This window comes from Pan troglodytes, chromosome 13 (assembly GCF_028858775.2).
Source record: "Pan troglodytes isolate AG18354 chromosome 13, NHGRI_mPanTro3-v2.0_pri, whole genome shotgun sequence".
In the NCBI taxonomy this organism is placed as follows: Eukaryota; Metazoa; Chordata; class Mammalia; order Primates; family Hominidae; genus Pan; species Pan troglodytes.
In genome coordinates, this window is record NC_072411.2 from 97896922 (window position 1) to 97917297 (window position 20376).

The 20376-nt window shown below is 34.9% G+C and overlaps 1 protein-coding gene across 10 annotated transcripts in view; it reads right to left on the reverse strand.

The window, feature by feature from the left end:
* Window positions 1-20376, reverse strand: part of DNAH7 (dynein axonemal heavy chain 7) — a 393327-nt gene that overhangs the window by 156583 nt on the left and 216368 nt on the right. For all 10 annotated transcript variants that reach the window (XM_054679168.2, XM_054679169.2, XM_054679172.2 and 7 more), the window contains 5 exons: window positions 13764-13932; window positions 10651-10753; window positions 10403-10530; window positions 4018-4230; window positions 1406-1504 (listed from right to left, as the gene is read on the reverse strand). In XM_054679168.2, coding sequence (XP_054535143.1) covers window positions 1406-1504; window positions 4018-4230; window positions 10403-10530; window positions 10651-10753; window positions 13764-13932 — 712 coding nt within the window. The remainder of the gene's footprint in view (window positions 1-1405; window positions 1505-4017; window positions 4231-10402; window positions 10531-10650; window positions 10754-13763; window positions 13933-20376) is intronic.

A 20376-nucleotide genomic window follows, 5' to 3' on the forward strand; every position in this document is an offset into this window, starting at 1 on the left:
TGTATTTTCCAATGAGTAACTTCTTTACCTGTGCTTAGGCCATATGTTTATATTTTTCCTGATCTTGTCTTTCATTTTCTTATGTGTCTTTCAAAGAGTAGTTTTTTTTTTTTTCAATTTTGTCAATGTATTCTTTTATGGATTGTGTTTTTTGGTATTGTACTTAAGTAATCTTTGTCTAACACAAAGTCACAAAGGTTTTCTGCTAGAAATGTTAGAGCTTGAGGTTTTACATTTAGTTTCATGTTATTTTTAAGTTAAAAAGTTGGAGTCCTGACTTCTAGTTCAAAAATGGCAGCACAGAAGCAAGTGGACTTCACTCCTCACCTCCACTTGAGAAATACTGCTTAATAAATGTTTGCTGAATGAATATACAACTGCATGACAATACATCTAGTGAGGTATATTTCCATATTCTGAAAATAAACATAGGTTTTACTCCTGGAAAATCTGTACAGTGCACTAGTACTAAACAAATTGAGGGAAAACTTTAAGGAGAAAATCTGAACTCTTTCCTTGTTGATTTGCTCCATAATATATTTGCATGTCAACTCTAAATACTAAGTAAAGCTCTTTTCAGAATGATGAGACATGGTTGCCATCGGTAGCTAATGACACTGGACAATACTAGCAACAGCATCTCTTCTCCCCTTCCCCATGACATAACAATATCTTCAGTGCTAGGAAAACTGGATAACTATATGCAGAAGAATGAAACTAGATTCCTATATCTGGAAATATGTAACACACTGCAAGCTAACTGCCTGAATTCCAAAACAGCATAAGTTAGTCCAACATCTAACATTTAGGAGGCACTCACTACCCCTCTGAGTTCTTCTACCTGGTATGGAGAAGAGGAAAAGAATGACACCAAAGGATATTATGAAAACTTTAACCATTATTCTAATACTTCCTCTCAATTACTCATAATCTTAAATTATAATAAGATTATTAAGCTTAGTTCTTATGTTATCATAAAAAACAATTTCATAAAAGTCATCTCATTTAAGGAAATTAAGCATATTTATCTATTTTATTTCTTCAGTCATTAGTTGAACAAGCATTTACTATATCTATACTGTGCTAGGGATTCAGTGGTGTGTTAGACCAATTATTTTTCTTTACGGAGCCTGCATTCTAGTGGAATTTATAAGCAAATATTTTGTAACTTTCATGTGCCCATTATTTTCTGCAGTAACAAACTTAAAAGTACTATTTTAAAATCCCAAGTTGTTGAAAGTTCTCAAAGTGACAAAGCTAGCTAAACACACTTCAAATAAAATATGGAATTATCTATGTTTCTCTGTACTGTGTCATTGTTTTCCATAGTGGGAGCTTCACAACCTTAGACATGTGATACATTATTATAAGAGTTTTGATGCATCGGGATAATGAATGTTCTTACCTCAAAGAGTGGTAAATCATGGGATAAAAATTTTGGCAGATTTACATCAATGATAGATCTAAGCAGCAAAATTTCTTCATTTTCATTTGGATATTTCAGCTAAAAAAAAAAAAACTCATGAGGATATCTGCATCTGCTAACAGCACCTACCCCCTTCGTGTTCGCATACACACAAACCTACAGACCCTGTACTCAGTTTAAACAAATGCTGCTCTTCTTTCATTATATTGGATTGCTATGAATTTTAGAAACTGACATTTAAACTTGTATTTTTTTTTTACTAGTTTATAATAAAAATACAGGTTAAACTAACTACCTTTTCACAGATATGCTAAGTAAAGAGGTATTAACATGAATTAAATATAGTTTGGCAGCTGCCATCCCTTATATTGGGTAGAGCTTGCTTGTTCTCTGCATGTATTCATGACTAGCAGTAGATTGGTCAAATGAAAATTATTAAAAGTGGGCAATCATTTTGAAAAGAGGCATTTAAATTTAAAACATATAAACATTCACTAATTTTCCCATATTTTGATGCCAAGGCCTTTTCTCTGCGTATACAGTTAGGCACAATTTTTTTTTTCCAAAAGCATCAATAACACATCATCTATTCTATCTTGTTGTGTTCTGTTTTTGTTTTTTAAAGAGGCCAGTGCTCTTCAAAGATACTTGTAATATAATTTAAGTGTATCATTCTGATAAATTTTTAAGTTTTTCTTCAGTTTTATACACACTTCTTATCAACATCTTATTCAAAGTCAAAATTTTAGCATTTCATTGTTATTGAATCTTTCTTAAACATGAACTTAGTTTTCACAGGAAAAAAATTCCTTCTTTCTATGCTTATATATCATCAGTTTTCGCACCATGCAGTTAGATGACATAATAACAGTAACGTGTCCAAGCGGCTTCAAAAAGGTTCAAGAACAAGCAAACCGGCTCTGAGTAAGGAATGCAGCTCATCTGACAGAAGCCGAAGTGGAAGGGCAGAGCAGGGGATGCTGCTGGCTGCACGCCCAGAACGCCACATGTTAGCAAGTTCCACAGAGACAGTGGAGACAGCTGGTCATGCGCTAAGTTAGTTTAATAAAGTGTGTTTAAGAAAACTCACATTAGATTCCAAAATATTTGTGGTGTACCCAAAGTTTACTACAAATCTGGTTGAACTCTTAACTTGTTACTCATACCTATAATAATGTTCACATGAATTTACAAAAATCCAAACTCAGAATTATTTCTTCCAACTTTAATACATTATTCAACATCTCACTCCAAAGCTTCTTCTACCACCATGCATATAATTTTCCAGAACCCTCTCCCTTTTCTCTAGAATCTCTCTGCCTAATAAATGCCATATTCTCACTTAATTAGCTTCAGCCTTACAAAGTGTGTGATGCCTAGCAGTCAGAGTCAGTCTCTGAAACTCGAGTTCCCCAATGACAGAGCATGTCCTGTTGATCTGGATTTTGTTTTTGGATCAATCTAACTGCACATCAATTATGCAGTGTCAGAAGTCTCTTTTGTTCTTTGAGAGGCTGTTATTTTAAAGCAAATGCTTAAATTGTTTCTTGCTATAATAGAAACAAGCTTCAAAATATTCAGGTCAGAACACTCAACAATTCTATATTAGCTTTGAAAAAGAATGATAGGATTCATTTGCAGGATTCATTTGCTGCATAACTTTAATAGCTCAATTCCATAGTCAAGATTTCAGTGATGACATACACTAGGACAATGCATTATACTTCCCATTATCTGACCACAATCTAATCCTGACATGCCAACTTAATACAAATTGTTGCCTCTAGTCCCTTTTGTTTATTGCAACAAACAATGACTTGAAGTTATGTCAGGCTAATGTGAAATAGAATATCACCACTATATATCAGAATTCTTGATAACATTATTATGGAAGATAAAAATGCATCCTATTGTTCTTAATCACATAGGATATAATTTAAAATCTGTATCTTCTACAAATCATGAATGTGAAAATTTTGCAAGCTCCAAGGTCATATTTTGCCTTTTTCTATTAACTAAGCCTATCTGATTTCATAAAGAACTAACTAATGTACAGTTATATTTCATGGTTCTACAATATACTCTCAATGAAAAGTCAACCAAAGCTTCAAGTATTTGGGCTTTCATATATTACAGTTACAATTTAGACCATTTTGAAGGTAAACATCATACTGCAAATCTATTACTGCTAGTCCACAGTTGGCTGCAATTGTGTAATTATAATAAGTGACAATATTTAGAATCTTTTGTGTATATTTATTATACTTATTTCATTTAATGCTTTATTTGTTTATATGTTTATATAGACTGAGAGCATTCAAAACATTTCTCAGGAGTAAGCAATTTTATTCCTTGGTAGTACCCCGTTAATGAAACAGAACTCAAATCACTAAGAATTACATGTGTAAGGTTTTACAAATCATTATAAAATTTCTTTTTTCATGTGTACAAGATAATACATTTTTGGTTTAATAATTGATTTTTTTCAATCAATTAATGAAACCAACAAGTTATTGGAATTCTCTGAAGACCCATTAGGCTGGAAATCTACAAATAGGAAATTTACAAGTAAGAAATATTGTGTTCTCTACCTTCAGATTCCCAGCAGCAGTAAGAACTGACTTCACGGCTCTCATTCCATAGTCGTAGTGATGTTGAGATGACAGCTGCTCTGAACACAAGCGATACGTAGCCACAATTTTTACAGACAGTGGTCGAGCAGTGACAAACCCACAGGAGTACAGGACTATTTCAGCAATCATGGCATAGTCAGGTACCATCATTGCTACTGTCCGAAAGAGAGCCTATGGGTAGGTAGAAAGTTACCTTTAAAAGGATCATCATAAAATAAGCTAGGCATGGAAAGATAAATACCACACGTTCTCACTAATATGTGGAGGCTAAAAAAGTTTATCTCATACAAGTAGAGAGTAAAATAGTGGTAACTAGAGGCTGAGAAAGGTGAGGTGGGGCAATGGGGAGAGGCTGGTTAACAAATGCAAAATTTCAGGTACATAAAAGAAATAAATTCTAGTGTACTGTAGCACTGTGGGGTGATTATAGTTAAAAATAATTTATTCTATATTTTTAAATAGCTAAAAGAGAAGAATTTGAATGTTTCCAACACAAATAAATGATAAATATTTGAGGTGATAGATACACTATACCCTGATTTGATCATTACACATTGTTTACATGCATCAAACTATCCCTCTCTACTCAATAAATATATACAATTATTATATGTCATTAAGAATAATTTTAAAAGGCAAAAATATATAAATAAAGAGGTTAGGGGATTAAAATAAATAAAAAGACCATTGTAAAGATAATCATGCTCTTTATTTCATAATGTTATGACTTTATACCTTTTCTACAATAGCATTAAATTTTAATGTTCATAGCCCATTAATAATAATGTATTATATTCTTGAAATTTGCCAAGAGAGTAGATCTTAAGTGTTACCAACAGAAAGAAAACAGAAAAAGTATATATGTGAGGTGGTGGGTAAGTTGATTGGCTTGATTAGGGGTATTGTTACACGATGTATATGTATATCAAAACATCACATTGTACACCTTAAATATGTATGATGTTTATTTGTCAATCATACTTCAATAAAAAAATCATTGACCTGGAAGTTTAAAAAGTAAACAAATAAACAGACAAATTCCTGGCTTCTGAAAATATAAAATAAAATAAATTTTAATGTTCAAATCATATAGATAAAAAGCAACTTAAAAAATCAATTTCCTGTTGTGTATATAATAAATATATCATTAGCTTTTTGTATCAATTCTTTTTCGTCTAAGTGTTCAATTTCAATTACATTATATTCTTCATGGGAAGCAACATGTTACAGAACCTCAGACTCTCCCAGGATGTTCAAAAGTTGGGTTTCTCATCTGGGCTGCTGAGTGTCCCCACGTTGGGAGACCTGGCTTCAAGCGAGGCTCTACAGGGATCTACTTAATTATATAATCTAAGGTTTACCAGATTATGTTAGTGTTAGACAAATTATCCATTTTGAGATATTTTTAACTTTTTTGAATCTGAAGTCACAATGTCAGTCTTTCAACAAGCATAATAAAGGAAAGAAAACTGGAAATAAGTAATACACAATTATTATTAGAGATAAATCAATTTTACAAATTGTAAAGATAACTTTTTCTCATGATATTTAAAATACTGAGGTTATATGATGTTTTTGATGGTAAGTAAATAGAAAACAATATATTTTGAAAGAATAAATAAGAATTTAGGTATAGAATATTAGTATGTATGAGGACTCACTTCAATAGCTCATGTATTAAAACATGGCTTTCTTGTACAAAATATGGAAGACAGCAATATTCTAAGGGAAAAAAAAGTTATTCTAGTGAATGACAATCACAGTCAGATAGTTCATAAGTACATTCTGGGAATTAGTTGAATTACCAAAAACTCAAGGTAGATAGAAAACAAGAATATCTTGTTTAAATGATCCGTTATGACTCTTCTAAGTTGAGAACAATTCGAAGATTTGTATCAAATAAGATCCTTCTAATGTGTTGTGTTAATTACTAGTTAGAGGCCATAGTGCTGCTATTTTATCAATAAGGTTACCATTAAAGAATGGAAAGAATAAAATGTTTAAAAAATATAATTTGAGCAAATAACTTGAAATAAAAAAGCTTAAGCAAGTGTTCTAACCACTACACACATCAGGGAAAAAAGAGCATGAGAATTGCTATACAGTTGGTATCTCTTTTAAAGGGTAGGTTCTCAACAACTACTTTTTAAAGAATAAAAGAGAGAATGACTGAATTAACAAATCAGTCAGCCAGTCAATGGGGTTAGGGTGGTAAAGTTTTTCTGCAATAGCACAAATTCCTACTAGTTTGAGGTCAACATCCAGGACTGTGTGTTGTAGGTTTCCCTTTGACCACCCTAGTTACTTCACAAATATCCTATTCACCTGTTAGCACTGTTAGCCATAAGGTTGTGGAAAATGATGAAGCAGACATATTTCTGACTAGCAGAACAAAAAATAAAGTGAGGTAAACAAGTGTCAAGGGGTATCATGATATTCCATTTATTAGGAGTCCTCCACCAATGATTGAACAATGATACGTAACACAATGAAAAACATCCTGATTGAAATATTTTTTAAGCCTAAACTAGTGATTCTCAAACAGGTTGTGCAGCATACAGATATAATGTGGTTCGATTTTGGATGTACCAGAAATAATTTGTTGGTAATAGCAGTAAGTTTGAAGATAATTTAGTGCTTTGTTAAAAAAATTAAATTGGATTCTAACTTAACCAGTGACATAGTTTGTTGAGTGTGAAAACAAAGAGGGTACAGATCCAGGTAACATGCCAAGACTTGAGTAAATTCCAGTGCATGTAATCCATGTGAACATAATCTTCATGTTTATCTCAGCAAAAATAAATGATCAAGAATAGCTGTTCTACTGCTTCTGCTCTATTGGTGGAAGAAGGGGGGTGGTACATAAGGAAATGTGTATACTTTCTGGAGCATGCTTTCAAAGGACTACATATTGGTACAATAAAAAAAAATTCAAGCAATAACTTTTTACCATTTACTTTTAAGAAACTGCAAATCGATTTTATAAATATTTTGATCTGTTCAGGAACAAGCTGGATTTTAGTTGAATGAAATGGAGGATTTAGGATCTACTTTGTTTTTTTCCCCTCAATACTATTAGTGTTTCACCCTACATATACTCTGAAAAGCTATGTATCACTTTACTGGCTTTGTGACATTAGGAGATCTAGAATGTGTCTATTTTACTGTGGCTTCTAACAAACTATTCTAAAATGATCATTGACTACTGATTCTTCAGAATAGTTTAAATCTAAAATATAGCTTCTCTAAAGTGAAGATGTATTTAAGAAATTGCTTTATTATGCAGATTTTGTCTAAATGTAACAGGATGTCAAAATGGGACTCTTTCTGTATGATATGATACATCAGTTACTACAGTGAGTATGATCTTCTCAATATACAAAATCTACAAAGGAAATGTCTACAACCTTGAACCCTCTCATCTACTTGTAGATTACAAAATATTTGAGAGAGGAAGGAGTTGTGAAAATATTCCCTTTGAAGGGAGCTGTCGTTATGCTCTGAGTCCCCACAACCCTCCTCACTACACCCAAGTTCTGTGAGAGCTTGGTAGATACTCCTGCATTTCGGGAGACATGGACTGGTGCCTGACTCATGTCTGAAAAAGGATAGTGACCTGTGGTAGCAGGATTAATACCCAGGGTTTATTGGGAAAAGGATTTATGAGCGGTACACAACAAAGAAGGGCCACACTGAAGCTCTATAAGTGCTGCCCTACATACCTCCTGGCAGAGTGAGAGCTCTCCAACAGTGAAGTTTACATGGAGTTGACCACAGAGATCCAGGCAAAGAGACGGCAATGACAACTGGAGAAACAGAATCCATCACTCAAGCTTCAGGAATTACAAGTAGACTCCTCCTAATGGGAGAGTCTCTGAAGAACCCATGGACATGCACATGACAGGACTCAGCTATAAATCTCAGCCAAGTCCAGGGACTTCACCCAGAAGGTCAGATCTGAACTGTACATATGTTTAGCGTTTACTGCTAGTTTAAAGGATGACCATGAATTTGTCAGACAGGAAAGAGGAGGCCTAGAGGAGCACTTGAGAGAGAGAAAATAGCATGTAGAAAGGCAAGGGACCTTCAGAGGCTAGTGAGGCCCAGTGTAACAGACAGAGGCAGGGAAATGGCAGGACAGATGCAACTGAGTCCTCATGCCAAGGCTCTTGTAGATTGTACTAAGAAATCTGAACTTTAGTCCATGGACAAAAAGGAGCCCAGCAGTTTTTTAAAGTTGAAGATTATATGATTAGATTTCTTTTGATAGATAACACTGGTAGCATTGTGATGGGGAATTCATTATAGTGAATTTCAATAGAGAAGAAATTGATGACAAGTGAACTATTCCAATAAGACATATGGGAGAAGATAGAAGGCAGGGAGCAGCAAGGTGTGGCAGGGGGACCAGGTCAGTACAGCAGGGATTGTAGGAGTTGTGTGAAATGGAAACCCTGGGCTTGGTGACTGACTGAATCACCAGGTGAAGAAGAGGGAGTTTTTGAGAATGATTCCGAAAACTGGTAATGATACTTTCTGGGCCCCATCAGGCTTTTATTATTTTTTAAGGAATATGTAACTCTTTCATTTCAGACTTGTTAGGTAATTGGTATTTCCATATATACCTGAAAACAGATGCTCTGTAGAAGCTTGAACCAAGAAGGCTGCACAATAGGAGAAGCTATCAGAATTGAGAACAGCTTTTGGCCTCATGTAGAAGGAAAATACATTATCCCCAAGAACTACCAGGTGAATATGTTAGCACTGTTTCAATCTGCACAGTAAATAAAACCATGGAAAAGTCTGCAGAGGGCATTAACAAACTCAACCAATAATGGCTCCCAGCTTTCTATAACAAGCTACTCACAGATTTTTGCTTTTCCTACCTTTGCAAATTTACATATTCAGATTGATCCTACCAAATAAATGAATAACATAGCGAACAAATACAAGAACTGCAACAACAACAAGAAAGGCTTTCCAAAAGAAAACTTCAAATAAAACTTGTAAAATGTTTCTTAGATAGAAGAGGATTTACCGTTTTTCATTTGTTAATCATGCCTTCCTTCACTAAGGCAAAATCCTAAAACATAAGACTTAACATATAAAGGGGCATGAAATGGAAATACAAAAACACTTGGCAGCAATTAGTCATATCAAGTCTTTTTGGTGGAAAAGAAAAACTGCTCATTTAGTCTGGGAAGCTGTCAGTCTAAGCATGTGAAGTGTGGAAGTAATATAGGATCTAGTCAGGAGATTTGGTTTTGGATCCACAATTACTATTGCATTATTCTTCAACATTGCTGTCTGTATATGTGCCATACATATGCAATTCATCAGAAAAGGATATAAAATGGTTAACCAAAATATGGGGAAAATGTCATATTTTACTAATAATCAAAGAAAATGGTTTTTTTTTTTTTAAAGTAAAGTCTGGTCAATTCAAGAAAGTGTTTTGTTCTTTTTCATTAAAAAATTAATGCTGGGTGTCAATGAAAATTGAGAACTGATATGGGATGAAAATCATTTCAACCTGTCTTGGAGCACAATTTAGCAATAAATATCTTAGTCCCATGACTCCATCTAAAGAAATATTTCAAAATAGAGAAACGCCCTTAGTAAAAACTACTCATTGTGATATTATTTATAATGCAGGAAAACTGAAAGCAAACTGAATGTCCAAAAGTAAGCTACAGTTCAGTAAATGTATTAATAGTTGGAATTATGCTTATAAAGATGGGAATGTGCTCATGATATAATATTAACATGAAAAAAAACCCACCAAGCATACACAATAGTGTGTTTCCAGCATTGTAATAAGGCATTTAAAAGTAGGGGGACACAATCTATAGTAAGCAGTAGAATGGGTACACCCTTAGCATTTTTCTATATTTTCTAATTTTTCAAAATTAGCACTATTTTAAAAATAAATATTTTGGGAATTGTTCCTGGTGTGGATATTTACTCTGTAAAAATACTCAAAGCTTTAAAAATTGTTTTCTAAAACAATTTTCTAAAACATTATAGCTAAAACAAAATATTTTACATAAACTCAAGGATAGCATACTCTTTCTTTTCACATACACACAGACAGACACACACACACACACACACACACACTTTTAAAATATTTTCTTTTTCTTTTTTTTTTTTTTTTTTTAAGAGACAAGGTCTCACTATGCCCAGGCTGGTCTCAAACACCTGAGTTCAAGTGATCCTCCCACCACCTCAGCCTCCCAAAGTGCTAGGATTATAGGCGTTAGCCACCACGCCCAGCTCTTTTCATATATTAACTTTGTAAATTATAGAGAAGAAATAGATTATATAATAACTCCTTCCATACCTTCAGGTTATCTGGCAGTTCTGATCGCCCAGCATACCCAGGGTTCATTGTTATAAACACAGCACATGTGGGGTCAAGTTTTAGTTCAGTTCCTTCAAACATCAGTATATCAGCACCTGCATTAATACCTGTAGGTAATCAGGAATGAAATGACTTAGTAATACCACATATAAACATGAGCTGTACCATTCACTATCTCTCATATTTATTTTATTTTCACATAATGCAACGACAAACTAGTCCATTACCTCTTTGGATAGTAAGGATTTGTTGAGCAACCACAGAGAGTACTTCCAAATCAATTCTGTTAAACTCATCAAAGCAAGCCCAGGCTCCACAAGATAACAGTCCCTATGAGAAAAGAGTAATGAAAATTTTTGACTTTATCTGATTCAATATTGCACTGAAATGTTGTATTTTCACCTGATCTTTTCAAGGATTTAATATCCTGTCAAGGAAATTGCTTATTCGCCTTTATCTTTCAAGACAGCTGATTTTTTCATTATCAATTCATTATTCTGCATGAATAAAAGAGTTTGATCAATTGGAAAATTTTCCAATTAACATTTTTCTCCTTTCTGCAATTTTTTAGCATTTAGACATACACCTATAATCTCAAAGCCTTTCCTGCTTTTTATTTACAAGTTGATTTTACTTGCTTACTCCACATGGATTTTATAGCATAGGTTATAACAACCATCTAAATAAGATGACTTCTGTTGCCAGTGAGATTGCCTTGTGGTTTGAGCACCTTAATAGCCAACTACCATAGTTTAAGGCCCTGGTTTGCTGTCCTAACCCACAGCTACCTCACAGATATGTGCCATTCGATCATAAGGAAAAACTGGAAAATCAAGCATGAGTAGTTTCATCTGAATTCAGATTTACTTTTAAAAACATCAAATGATTCAACAAATATGTACTGAACATACATTTTATAGATTGTGTGTGTGCATGCAAGCACACACATGCATGTTATATCGAGTACACTGTATGTGCCAACCATGACTCACAGCACTTCATATGCATATTTTATGCAAGGACACTAAGGCTATACCATATGAGATGTTAAATAATTAGCACAAAGCCACACGGATTATAGCAGCTGACCTTGGATTTTTACACATTTCATTCTTCTGAACCACACTGGATTGTACACGAACTCTATGGATGTCAAAGAATAGTACATTCTCATTAGTCGGAGAAGACCCTATAAATGACTTTGACCTCTAATGCATGGTGACAAATCACAGAGAACAGAATGCTTTGGAAGTCATATTCAAGCAGTTATATAAATTTTGAGATTCTTGATAATAAAAATCATGTCTTTCTAATTTTCTACCCCCATTATTCAGCTAAATGCCTACATAAAGAAGCTATTTACAAATACTAATAAGCAAATTTAATACTATTAAGTTTATGACTCTAAATAAAAGAATGAAGATGGTCATTACATAGATTCAAAAACTGAGCAATATATACCAGACATTTCTTTAGACATTTAATAATGTGATGGCTATTCAAACTGCATGTAGAATTCTTTAGTTTTGTTATTTTCTTTTATTTATATATTTTTATTTGTACAAATTTATGGAGTATGCGTGCAATTTTGTTACATGCATAGACTGCATAGTGACTGAGTCACTATGCAATTTGGTATCCCTTACTTGAATAACATACACTGGTATCATACCATTTTGGTATCCATACCATTTTATGGTATCCATCACCTGCATAACATACATTGCCCCATTAAGTAATCTCTCATCACACCCCTCTCCCACCTTCGCGCCCTTCCATTTCTATCATTCTACTCTCTACAGCCATGTGTACAGATTTCTTAGCGCCCACTTATGAGTGAGAAAATGGGATATTTGACTTTCTGTGCCTGGCTTGTTTCATTTAAGGTAATGACCTCTAGTTCCATCCATGTTGCTGCAAAAGACATGATTTCATTCTTTTTTATGGCTGAATAGTATTTCATTGTATAGATATACCCCATTTTCTTCATCCATTTCTCCACTGATGGACACTTAGGTTGATTCCATATCTTTGCTATTGGGAATAGTGCTCATTTCAACAAGGTTGTAAATCATTACAGAGAATGAATTAAAATGTTAATTGGTCATTTAAATGTTTTCTTATTTTATTAATTATAATTTTGAGCTTTTAAAAGTTCTAATTCTAATTGTCCCAGTATCACAAATGGAGAGTAATTAAACTCCAGATCAGTCATATTCCAGCCAGGAACAGTTTACTGCATGGGTTAGGGTTGGTATATATTCTATTTTGCTAGTTTGTTTATCTTTTTTAATGTTAACTTTTTCTGGAGAAAATTTGGAAACGTAAACATTCTAGAATTTTTAAAATGTGCTTTGCATGTACACGGACACAAAGAAAAGAACAATGGACACTGGGGCCTGTTTGAGGGTGGAGGGTGGGAGGAGAGTGAGGATTGAAAAACTACCTATTGGCTATTATGATGATTATCTGGGTGACAAAATTATCTGTACACCAGATAAACTCTCGCAACACACAATCTACCCATGTAACAAACCTGCACCTGTACCCCTGGAACCTAAAATAAAAATTGGAAATAAAAATAAAATGTGCTTTGAAAAATTACAGAAAAACATAAATAAATATATAATTTCAAGTGGATCATTTTGTGTTCAGTTGTGTCACCTAACATTTTAAGGAATAACAGGCTATAGACACAAGCTGCTAAAATAATCAGATGTTTATAGGTTTATAGGCAGGGACTTGGTATCTCTAATTCTACCTTTTGAAGCTCATGGACCGAGAAGAATCTAACTTAGAATTTAAAAAAAGTAATACACTGATTTGATCTTTAGAAATTATTAAATTATCACATGTAACCTGAAAATATGTACATCTATAATGTATAGATTTTTAAAAATAAAAACAAATAATAAAACTTAAGATTTCAAGTTCACTGAAATGACTGATTAGAATATGTCTATAAAAGTAAATTACTAACTCAAAATAACTTCTTAATAACAAGATCTGTAGGTTAAAGATGTCTTTAGAATCCCACGACCTTTACACAATGCAATTGTTCTCAAACTCTTATCTGCTCCAATGTATTTAAGGGACACCACTTATTCCAACCAGTAATAATGACTTGTTACAGTAGGGACTGGAGAGGAAAGTAGAGATTCTCTGCAAATAGGGTTTTGTTATAACCTTATTTCCTTTAAGAATTATTGAGATAGTGCTTCAATTTTTACTTTTACTTAAGCTACAGTAAATCTTTTACTTGTATTCAATTATGTTGCATCATAAATAACCATCTCTGATCAGTTATCCTGTTGTAAAGAAATGAGGAGTTAATTCAAACCTTAAAGAATTTTCCCAAAGCCAAATAATCCAACCCATCAGAGCAGTTGAAAACAACACATTGTTTGGCTACAGCTTTTGCCAAATCCTTGGTAGTTTCAGTCTTCCCAGTGCCAGCTGGACCCTCAGGTGCTCCTCCGAGGTGCAAATGAAGGGCTCCAAATAAGGTTCTGAAACATATTAAATAGACATTCTTTGTAGAATAATGTGATTTTTTTCCATTCACATGCCAAGAAGAGAAAAAGGTTAAATTGAGAACCAAACCTCCAGCTTCCTCTTGATAATTTCTTCCTTCCCAGTAACCTCTGAAAATCTCTGATAGTTCATTACTTTGTCTGTTATTATATTTTATTTCTGAATAGCTATATATATGCCACATTGAGAACAAATTCACTTTTGAAATTTAATGTTGATTTCTGGCCAATATGAAGAATTCAGCTGACCTTGAATCCCCTAATTCCCCAACTATAAGCATATGGAAATGTTACAGATAAGAAAACAAATAATAATTTAAAATACATGGCCATTTTTGAAAGAATGAAAAGAAAATTACCAATGAAGAGGGAATGCAAAGCTGGAGAATCAGACACTAAAAGATTGTTTCGGGATCAGTATATAAATAAATGAGTATATTTATGCTCAGATAGAAACAGAAAATAAACCCTCAGAAGTGAGCAATGTGGGGAGCTGGAATGGATCCACCTATATAAATCTAGAAGTCTTGAAAGGCTGTCTTGTCTCTACATGGAAACTAAAATCACTCCAGCAACCTACTGGAGAGGGACAAAGAAGAGTCAATTATGGAAGAGACAAGGAAGCCTATCCTTCATGCGGGGCCTGATGAAAAGCTTGTATCATTCGTGCAGGGAAAAAGAGGTCCAAATTTCTACTAGTCATGGGCACATTAATCCAAAATGATAAATTAACATTTTGTTCTGAACCAGAAAAAAACTCTAGAGTCTTCCTCAGAGATAAATATGAAACTGCTCCTTATGGACACCTCCAAGGGTGACAACATGCAAGACTGCATGGGGAAACAATCACTACTAAAACCAGCTGACAGTTCAAACAGGAGAGAGAGATCAGAGTTAGGAGTCAGATTTGCTGTGGCAAAAGCAGATGGACAAAGAGTGTTATTATATAAATGGCGTCCTACTCTCTATGGTATCCTGGTGGTCTGTTAAATGAGATTTTAAATATAAAGCAATAGACACCAAAAAATTGTGAGAGAAAAACAGAAGCCAATTTTATAAATGAGACAATTTGAAACTCTAGCAATAAAAATATAATTTAAAAACTCAGTGAACAAGTTAAACAGCAGAACAAACATAAGGAAACAGAAAATTATGCACTGAAAATTACTCAAAGAGATACAGAGACTGAATGTAAGAAAAGTTAAGAGACATAGAAGGAAGAAAATGGGGAGGAAGCAAAATTTAAACAGCAATGGCTGATAATTTTTCAGAATTCAAGAAAAACATGAATGGAAAAAGGCCCAAATAGGATAAATAAAAACTAATCTACATCTAGTAACTTTACAGTGAACATCAACAACAAAGAGAAATCTTAAAAACTATAAGAGAGAAAAGAAAATTACCTACAAAAGAATAAGAATAACAGGGACTTACCAGCAGTAGCCATGGATGCCAGGAGAATAATGAGTTTTAAGGGCTGAGGGAAAACTACTGTTCATCTACACTTCTATACCTAGCTAATCTGTCATTTAATAACTGAGCAAAGACACACAAAGAAGCATTTTTAGACAAAGAATGATAGAGCTCATTACTTGCAGAGCCTCCCTGGAACAATTACTAGAAGATATTGCCTAGTAAGGGGAAGAAAATTAAACCAAAAGTAAGGCAAAGCAAGAAGCACTGGTGAGTGAAGAAAATGATAAAAATTTTTGGTAAACCTGTATATTAATAGTAAAAAATATGTAACACTCTATTTAATAGGGTTCCTTCTTGGAATTTTGACTAAAGCCCCAAGCTGAGAACAATAAATACCATCTCATCTTATCTTATAGATGGCGAAGTTGGTTTGGAACATTAGCTATCATCAGGGCATATAAAAGTTAGATAAGAAGACCGTAAGTGAGTGATCAGGAGTGAGGACTTCTTTGGAAAGAATCACTGGTGTGTTGTGTTTTTTACCTCTCTCTGTATGGTGGAAGAAAGAGCAGCACTTTTCCCTCTCCCAAGCTAACTGAGGGGCCTTTGAGACTGCTCAGAAAGCTCAACACACCATCTGCCCCTTGGATTTTCTAGAGCACAGAAACTGAGTGCTGACTCACAACCGAAAACATTTCAAGCTGAAAAGATGCCTGGAACTTCTCCTGATGGCAGAATGGGAGAAAAGAAACAGAGAGATGTGTTCCCACTGCTGGCAAAACAAATGTATGTCTATCACCTGGCCAGGTCCAGATCCCGAGAGCCAGATTTGAGTCACACTGAATGGGACCCTATGCAGAAGGCCCATCTGAAACAGGAGAAAATCCCCAAAAGAGGGTCTGTGTGTGGTGAGCCTCAGAGGCTGAAGCAAAAGCCACCTGCGGCCAGCCCGAGAAGGCATTTTCCACAGGTGGGAGAATCCAGTCACTGGAGGGGCTTTAAGGAAACCGCATAAACATCCCTTGGAAGATCTGGCACATCTGGGCTTGTGCCATCACCAAGACATCACTATACAGCCAAGAGATAGTTGTCACACAAGACACTTGTCACATATAAACCTACTTCTTTCTGTTTTCTCCCCTTCAACCTCCAATACTGGGGGAAGCAAAAGATAAGCTATTGAGGGATGAAACCAAGGATAGGGATAAAAATAGCTAAAAATTGAGCACATCTATTTTCCAAATTCAGGCTCTCAGCCTGAGTCAGGCTTGAGCTGAGGGAGAAGGAAGCTTTAAATTGGATGGGAGCTATTATTAATTTTGATATTAGATGTAAGTGGACTTTTATTATTTTAAAAAATGACACTTATAATTAATATTTTAGAGTGACCAGAAAAGCTAGGGAATCTACCCTAGATTTCATTCAGGAATGAGAAATATTTATTTAATAGAGCAACTTAAAAAAACAGTAATAAGAAAGAATAAAATTGCTTTCTGCTTGCATCCTAAAACTGGTTTATTCAATAAACTAGTTAAAATGACTAATTTTCTGGAAAGAAATTTAAAAACAAAGTTTAATTTAGTATTTGGAATATAAGAGATAGGAACCTGGAGTTAAAGTAGTTAAAGACATTTTATTATTCAGAAAGGGAATAGAGATATTTATTAACTTTAGGCTTTATTAAGCAAAATAGGCATTCTTTAAATGTAAGATAACCTTTAAGAGAATAGAAACAGCATCCTATATCATAGCCCATATCATATCCCACGTTATATCCATATCAAATGAGATAAATGAATAAAGAAAACTCAATCACTTAATAAAAGACAGGACATGAGAAAAACAAAGCAAAACAAAATAAAATGTTAAACTTGGAGAATATAAAGCACAAAATAAGATGATTTAAATAAGTCCAAAGAGTTTATGAATCACATTAAATATAAATGTGTTATACTTGCTAGTCAGTCAAAGAATACAGAGCCAGCCCCTCTTCATTTTCATTTGGCTAAATCTCCTTATCCTTCAATATTAGATCTCCTAATATAAGATCTCCATCCAGATGTTTTTGTTGCTGTTGTTGTTTGGTTTTTTGTTTTGAGACGGAGTCTCGCTCTGTCGTCCAGGCTGGAGTGCAGTGGCGCAATCTCGGCTCACTGCAACCCTCCGCCTCCCGGGTTCGAGCGATTCTCCTGCCTCAGCCTCCCAAGTAGCTGGGATTACAGGTGCCCACCACCATGCCCAACAAGTTTTTGTATTTTTAGTAGAGACGGGGTTTCACCATGTTGGCCAGGCTGGTCTCAATCTCCTGACCTCGTGATCTGCCCGCCTTGGCCTCTCAAAGTGCTGAGATTACAGGCGTGAGCCACCATGCCAAGTCGCAGATCTTTTATTAACCATTTCCTTCTCAAAGCATTCCCCCATGAACTTCCATTCCCCTCTGGATTAATATATCTGTAGCACCTAATGTTTACCTCTAATATTTCACTCAGTACACTGTAGTGTGATTGTTTTTTAAACTGACTTTTCCATCTGACTGAAAAATGTTTAAATACAGAAACTCCATATCTTTTCTCTATCAAGAGCACTACTAAAGTATGTGGTATATAGTAGCTAATCAAAATTGCTTCTCGGATTGATAGATGAAATTTAAGAATTATTTTTTCTCACAGTTACTTGGTAGATATACACTTGTAATGTTAACTGTAAAGGGATTCCTATATTGTAAAATCTATAAAGACTTCCACTGGGTACAGGGTACAACTGTAAGCAATTGCACTAGTGTTAGATCCTGTATAGGTTCTTCAAGTGATTGGGCCTGCCCCTGTGCCATACAATTGGCATGATATCAAAGAAGATTCCAGTACAACTGCATTGTTCTTGGCCTTAATTCTGAACCACTTGCCCTGATTCATTTGATGCTCCATAAATAATAGTCCTACCAGGCCAATGAGGAAGACTCACACATTAAGCACTATCCTCTATCTGAAAAACATTATTTTATTTTATTTACTTATTTATTTATTTTTTGAGACAGAATCTTGCTCTGTCACCCAGGCTGGAGCGCGGTGGCAAAATCTTGGCCCACTGCAACCTCTGCCTCCTGAGCTCAAGTGATTCTCCTGTCTCAGCCTCCCAAATAGCTGGGATTACAGGCATGTACCACCATGTCCCACTAATTTTTGTATTTTTAGTAGACAGGGTTTCACCATGTTGGCTAGGCTGGTCTCAAACTCCTAACCTCAGGTGATCCGCCCGCCTTGGTCTCCCAAAGTGCTGGGATTCCAGGCTTAAGTCACCATACCTGGCCAAAACGTTTACAATTCTAATCATTCTCTAGAAAACAATATAATTTAAAACTGCTTTTCAGTTTGTGGATATTCAATACATTTTATTAAATGCCTGCGTTATGCCAGGAAACAAGTTGGTGCTGGGGGGAGAAAAATAGGGCACAATCTTTGTCCATGAAAAGACTACAATAAAGAATATCAGATATATCAAATATATTTTCAATCCATTATGACGAGTGCTACGACAGAAGAAGATACATGGTGTGATGAGAATCACTGAGGAGAGATTCGTAATATAGGGAATGTCAGAGAAAGGCTACCTGTAAAAGGTGATGTTCCAAAGGATTAAGTAGGAGTTAGTTGTATTTATTGAGGAACAAAAGAAAGGGAGAGAACTTGCCAGGGAAACAAGAGACTGTGTGCACAGGTAGTGAGTGAAGAAGTAGAATGGTATGCATAAGAAAGAGTTTGGTGTTACTGGAATACTGAGTCCAATAGACAGATTATATTGCACCTCATATACTATATTAGAACTTAAAAAATTGGGAAGATATTAAAGTAGCTAATAGGATGGTGCTATTAGAGCCAACGAGAAGAAAAGAGTATTGAGCAGAATCTTTCTATCTTTCCTCTCTTATTGACTATATCAGCCATATGAAGGAAACTTGTATCAAAACTTCTAATTTCTCACTCCATCCATATTGTACTTAGGAGGTCAAATCCTGACATAAATGGGACTCTGTTTAAGTAGTGGTTGGAGTCATCGTGTGGCTCTCATTCCCCATCTGCAACTGGATGAATTAGATCCACTATTTTTTCTCTTGGATTCAGTTCTTCAGCCATATGGAAAGCATGCATGCTTAGCTTCAAGGAGCAGGAAATAATCAGTCATCTTCAAGCTAGGCTACATTCTTCAATCCAGATTATACATGAGAGCTCTGAATTGAGGATCAGATAATTGCTCAGCCACTTATAAACTAATAATTTTCCATTACTTTAGCTCTTTAGGTGCTCTGAAAGGAAGAAAAATGTAGATTCCAAATTCCTAACACATATTTAAGAAACATTTCTAAAATAAAATCAGATCTTTGACAAAGGAGCAAGGGCAATTTTATGGAGAACAGATAGTCTTTTCAACAAATGGTGGTGAAACAACTGGAAAAAGTGAATCTAGACACAAAATTAATTCAAAATGGATCACAGACTTAAATGTAAAACTTAAAACTATACAACTTCTATAAGACATCATCAAAGAAAATCTAGGTGATGCTGGGTTTGATGATGACTTTTTAGATATGATGCCAAAAAGCATGATTCATGAAAGAAAACTTGAAAAATTGGACTCATAAAGGTAAAAATTATCTGTGAAAGACACTATTTCTTTTCTTTTTTTGAGACAAGGTCTCACTCTGTCACCCTGGCTGGAGTGTGGTTGTTACAGTAGGTAGTTAGTCAGACATAAGCAGGGCAGGAGAGGGCTCCTCCCACCCCCCCACCCCTGCCCCACCAGGAATGTCAGGCGACCGTCAGGTGATGGTCAGGCAGTTGTTAACCGTCTCTCTAAAATAATAATTGGTCATAGTCAGCTCCAGGGAAAGGCAGACTCACAATAAACAGAAACACCTGGCTGGGCACAATGGCCCACACCTGTAATCCCAGCACTTTGGGAGGCCGAGGTGGGTGGATCACTTGGGGCCAGGAGTTTGAGACCAGCCTG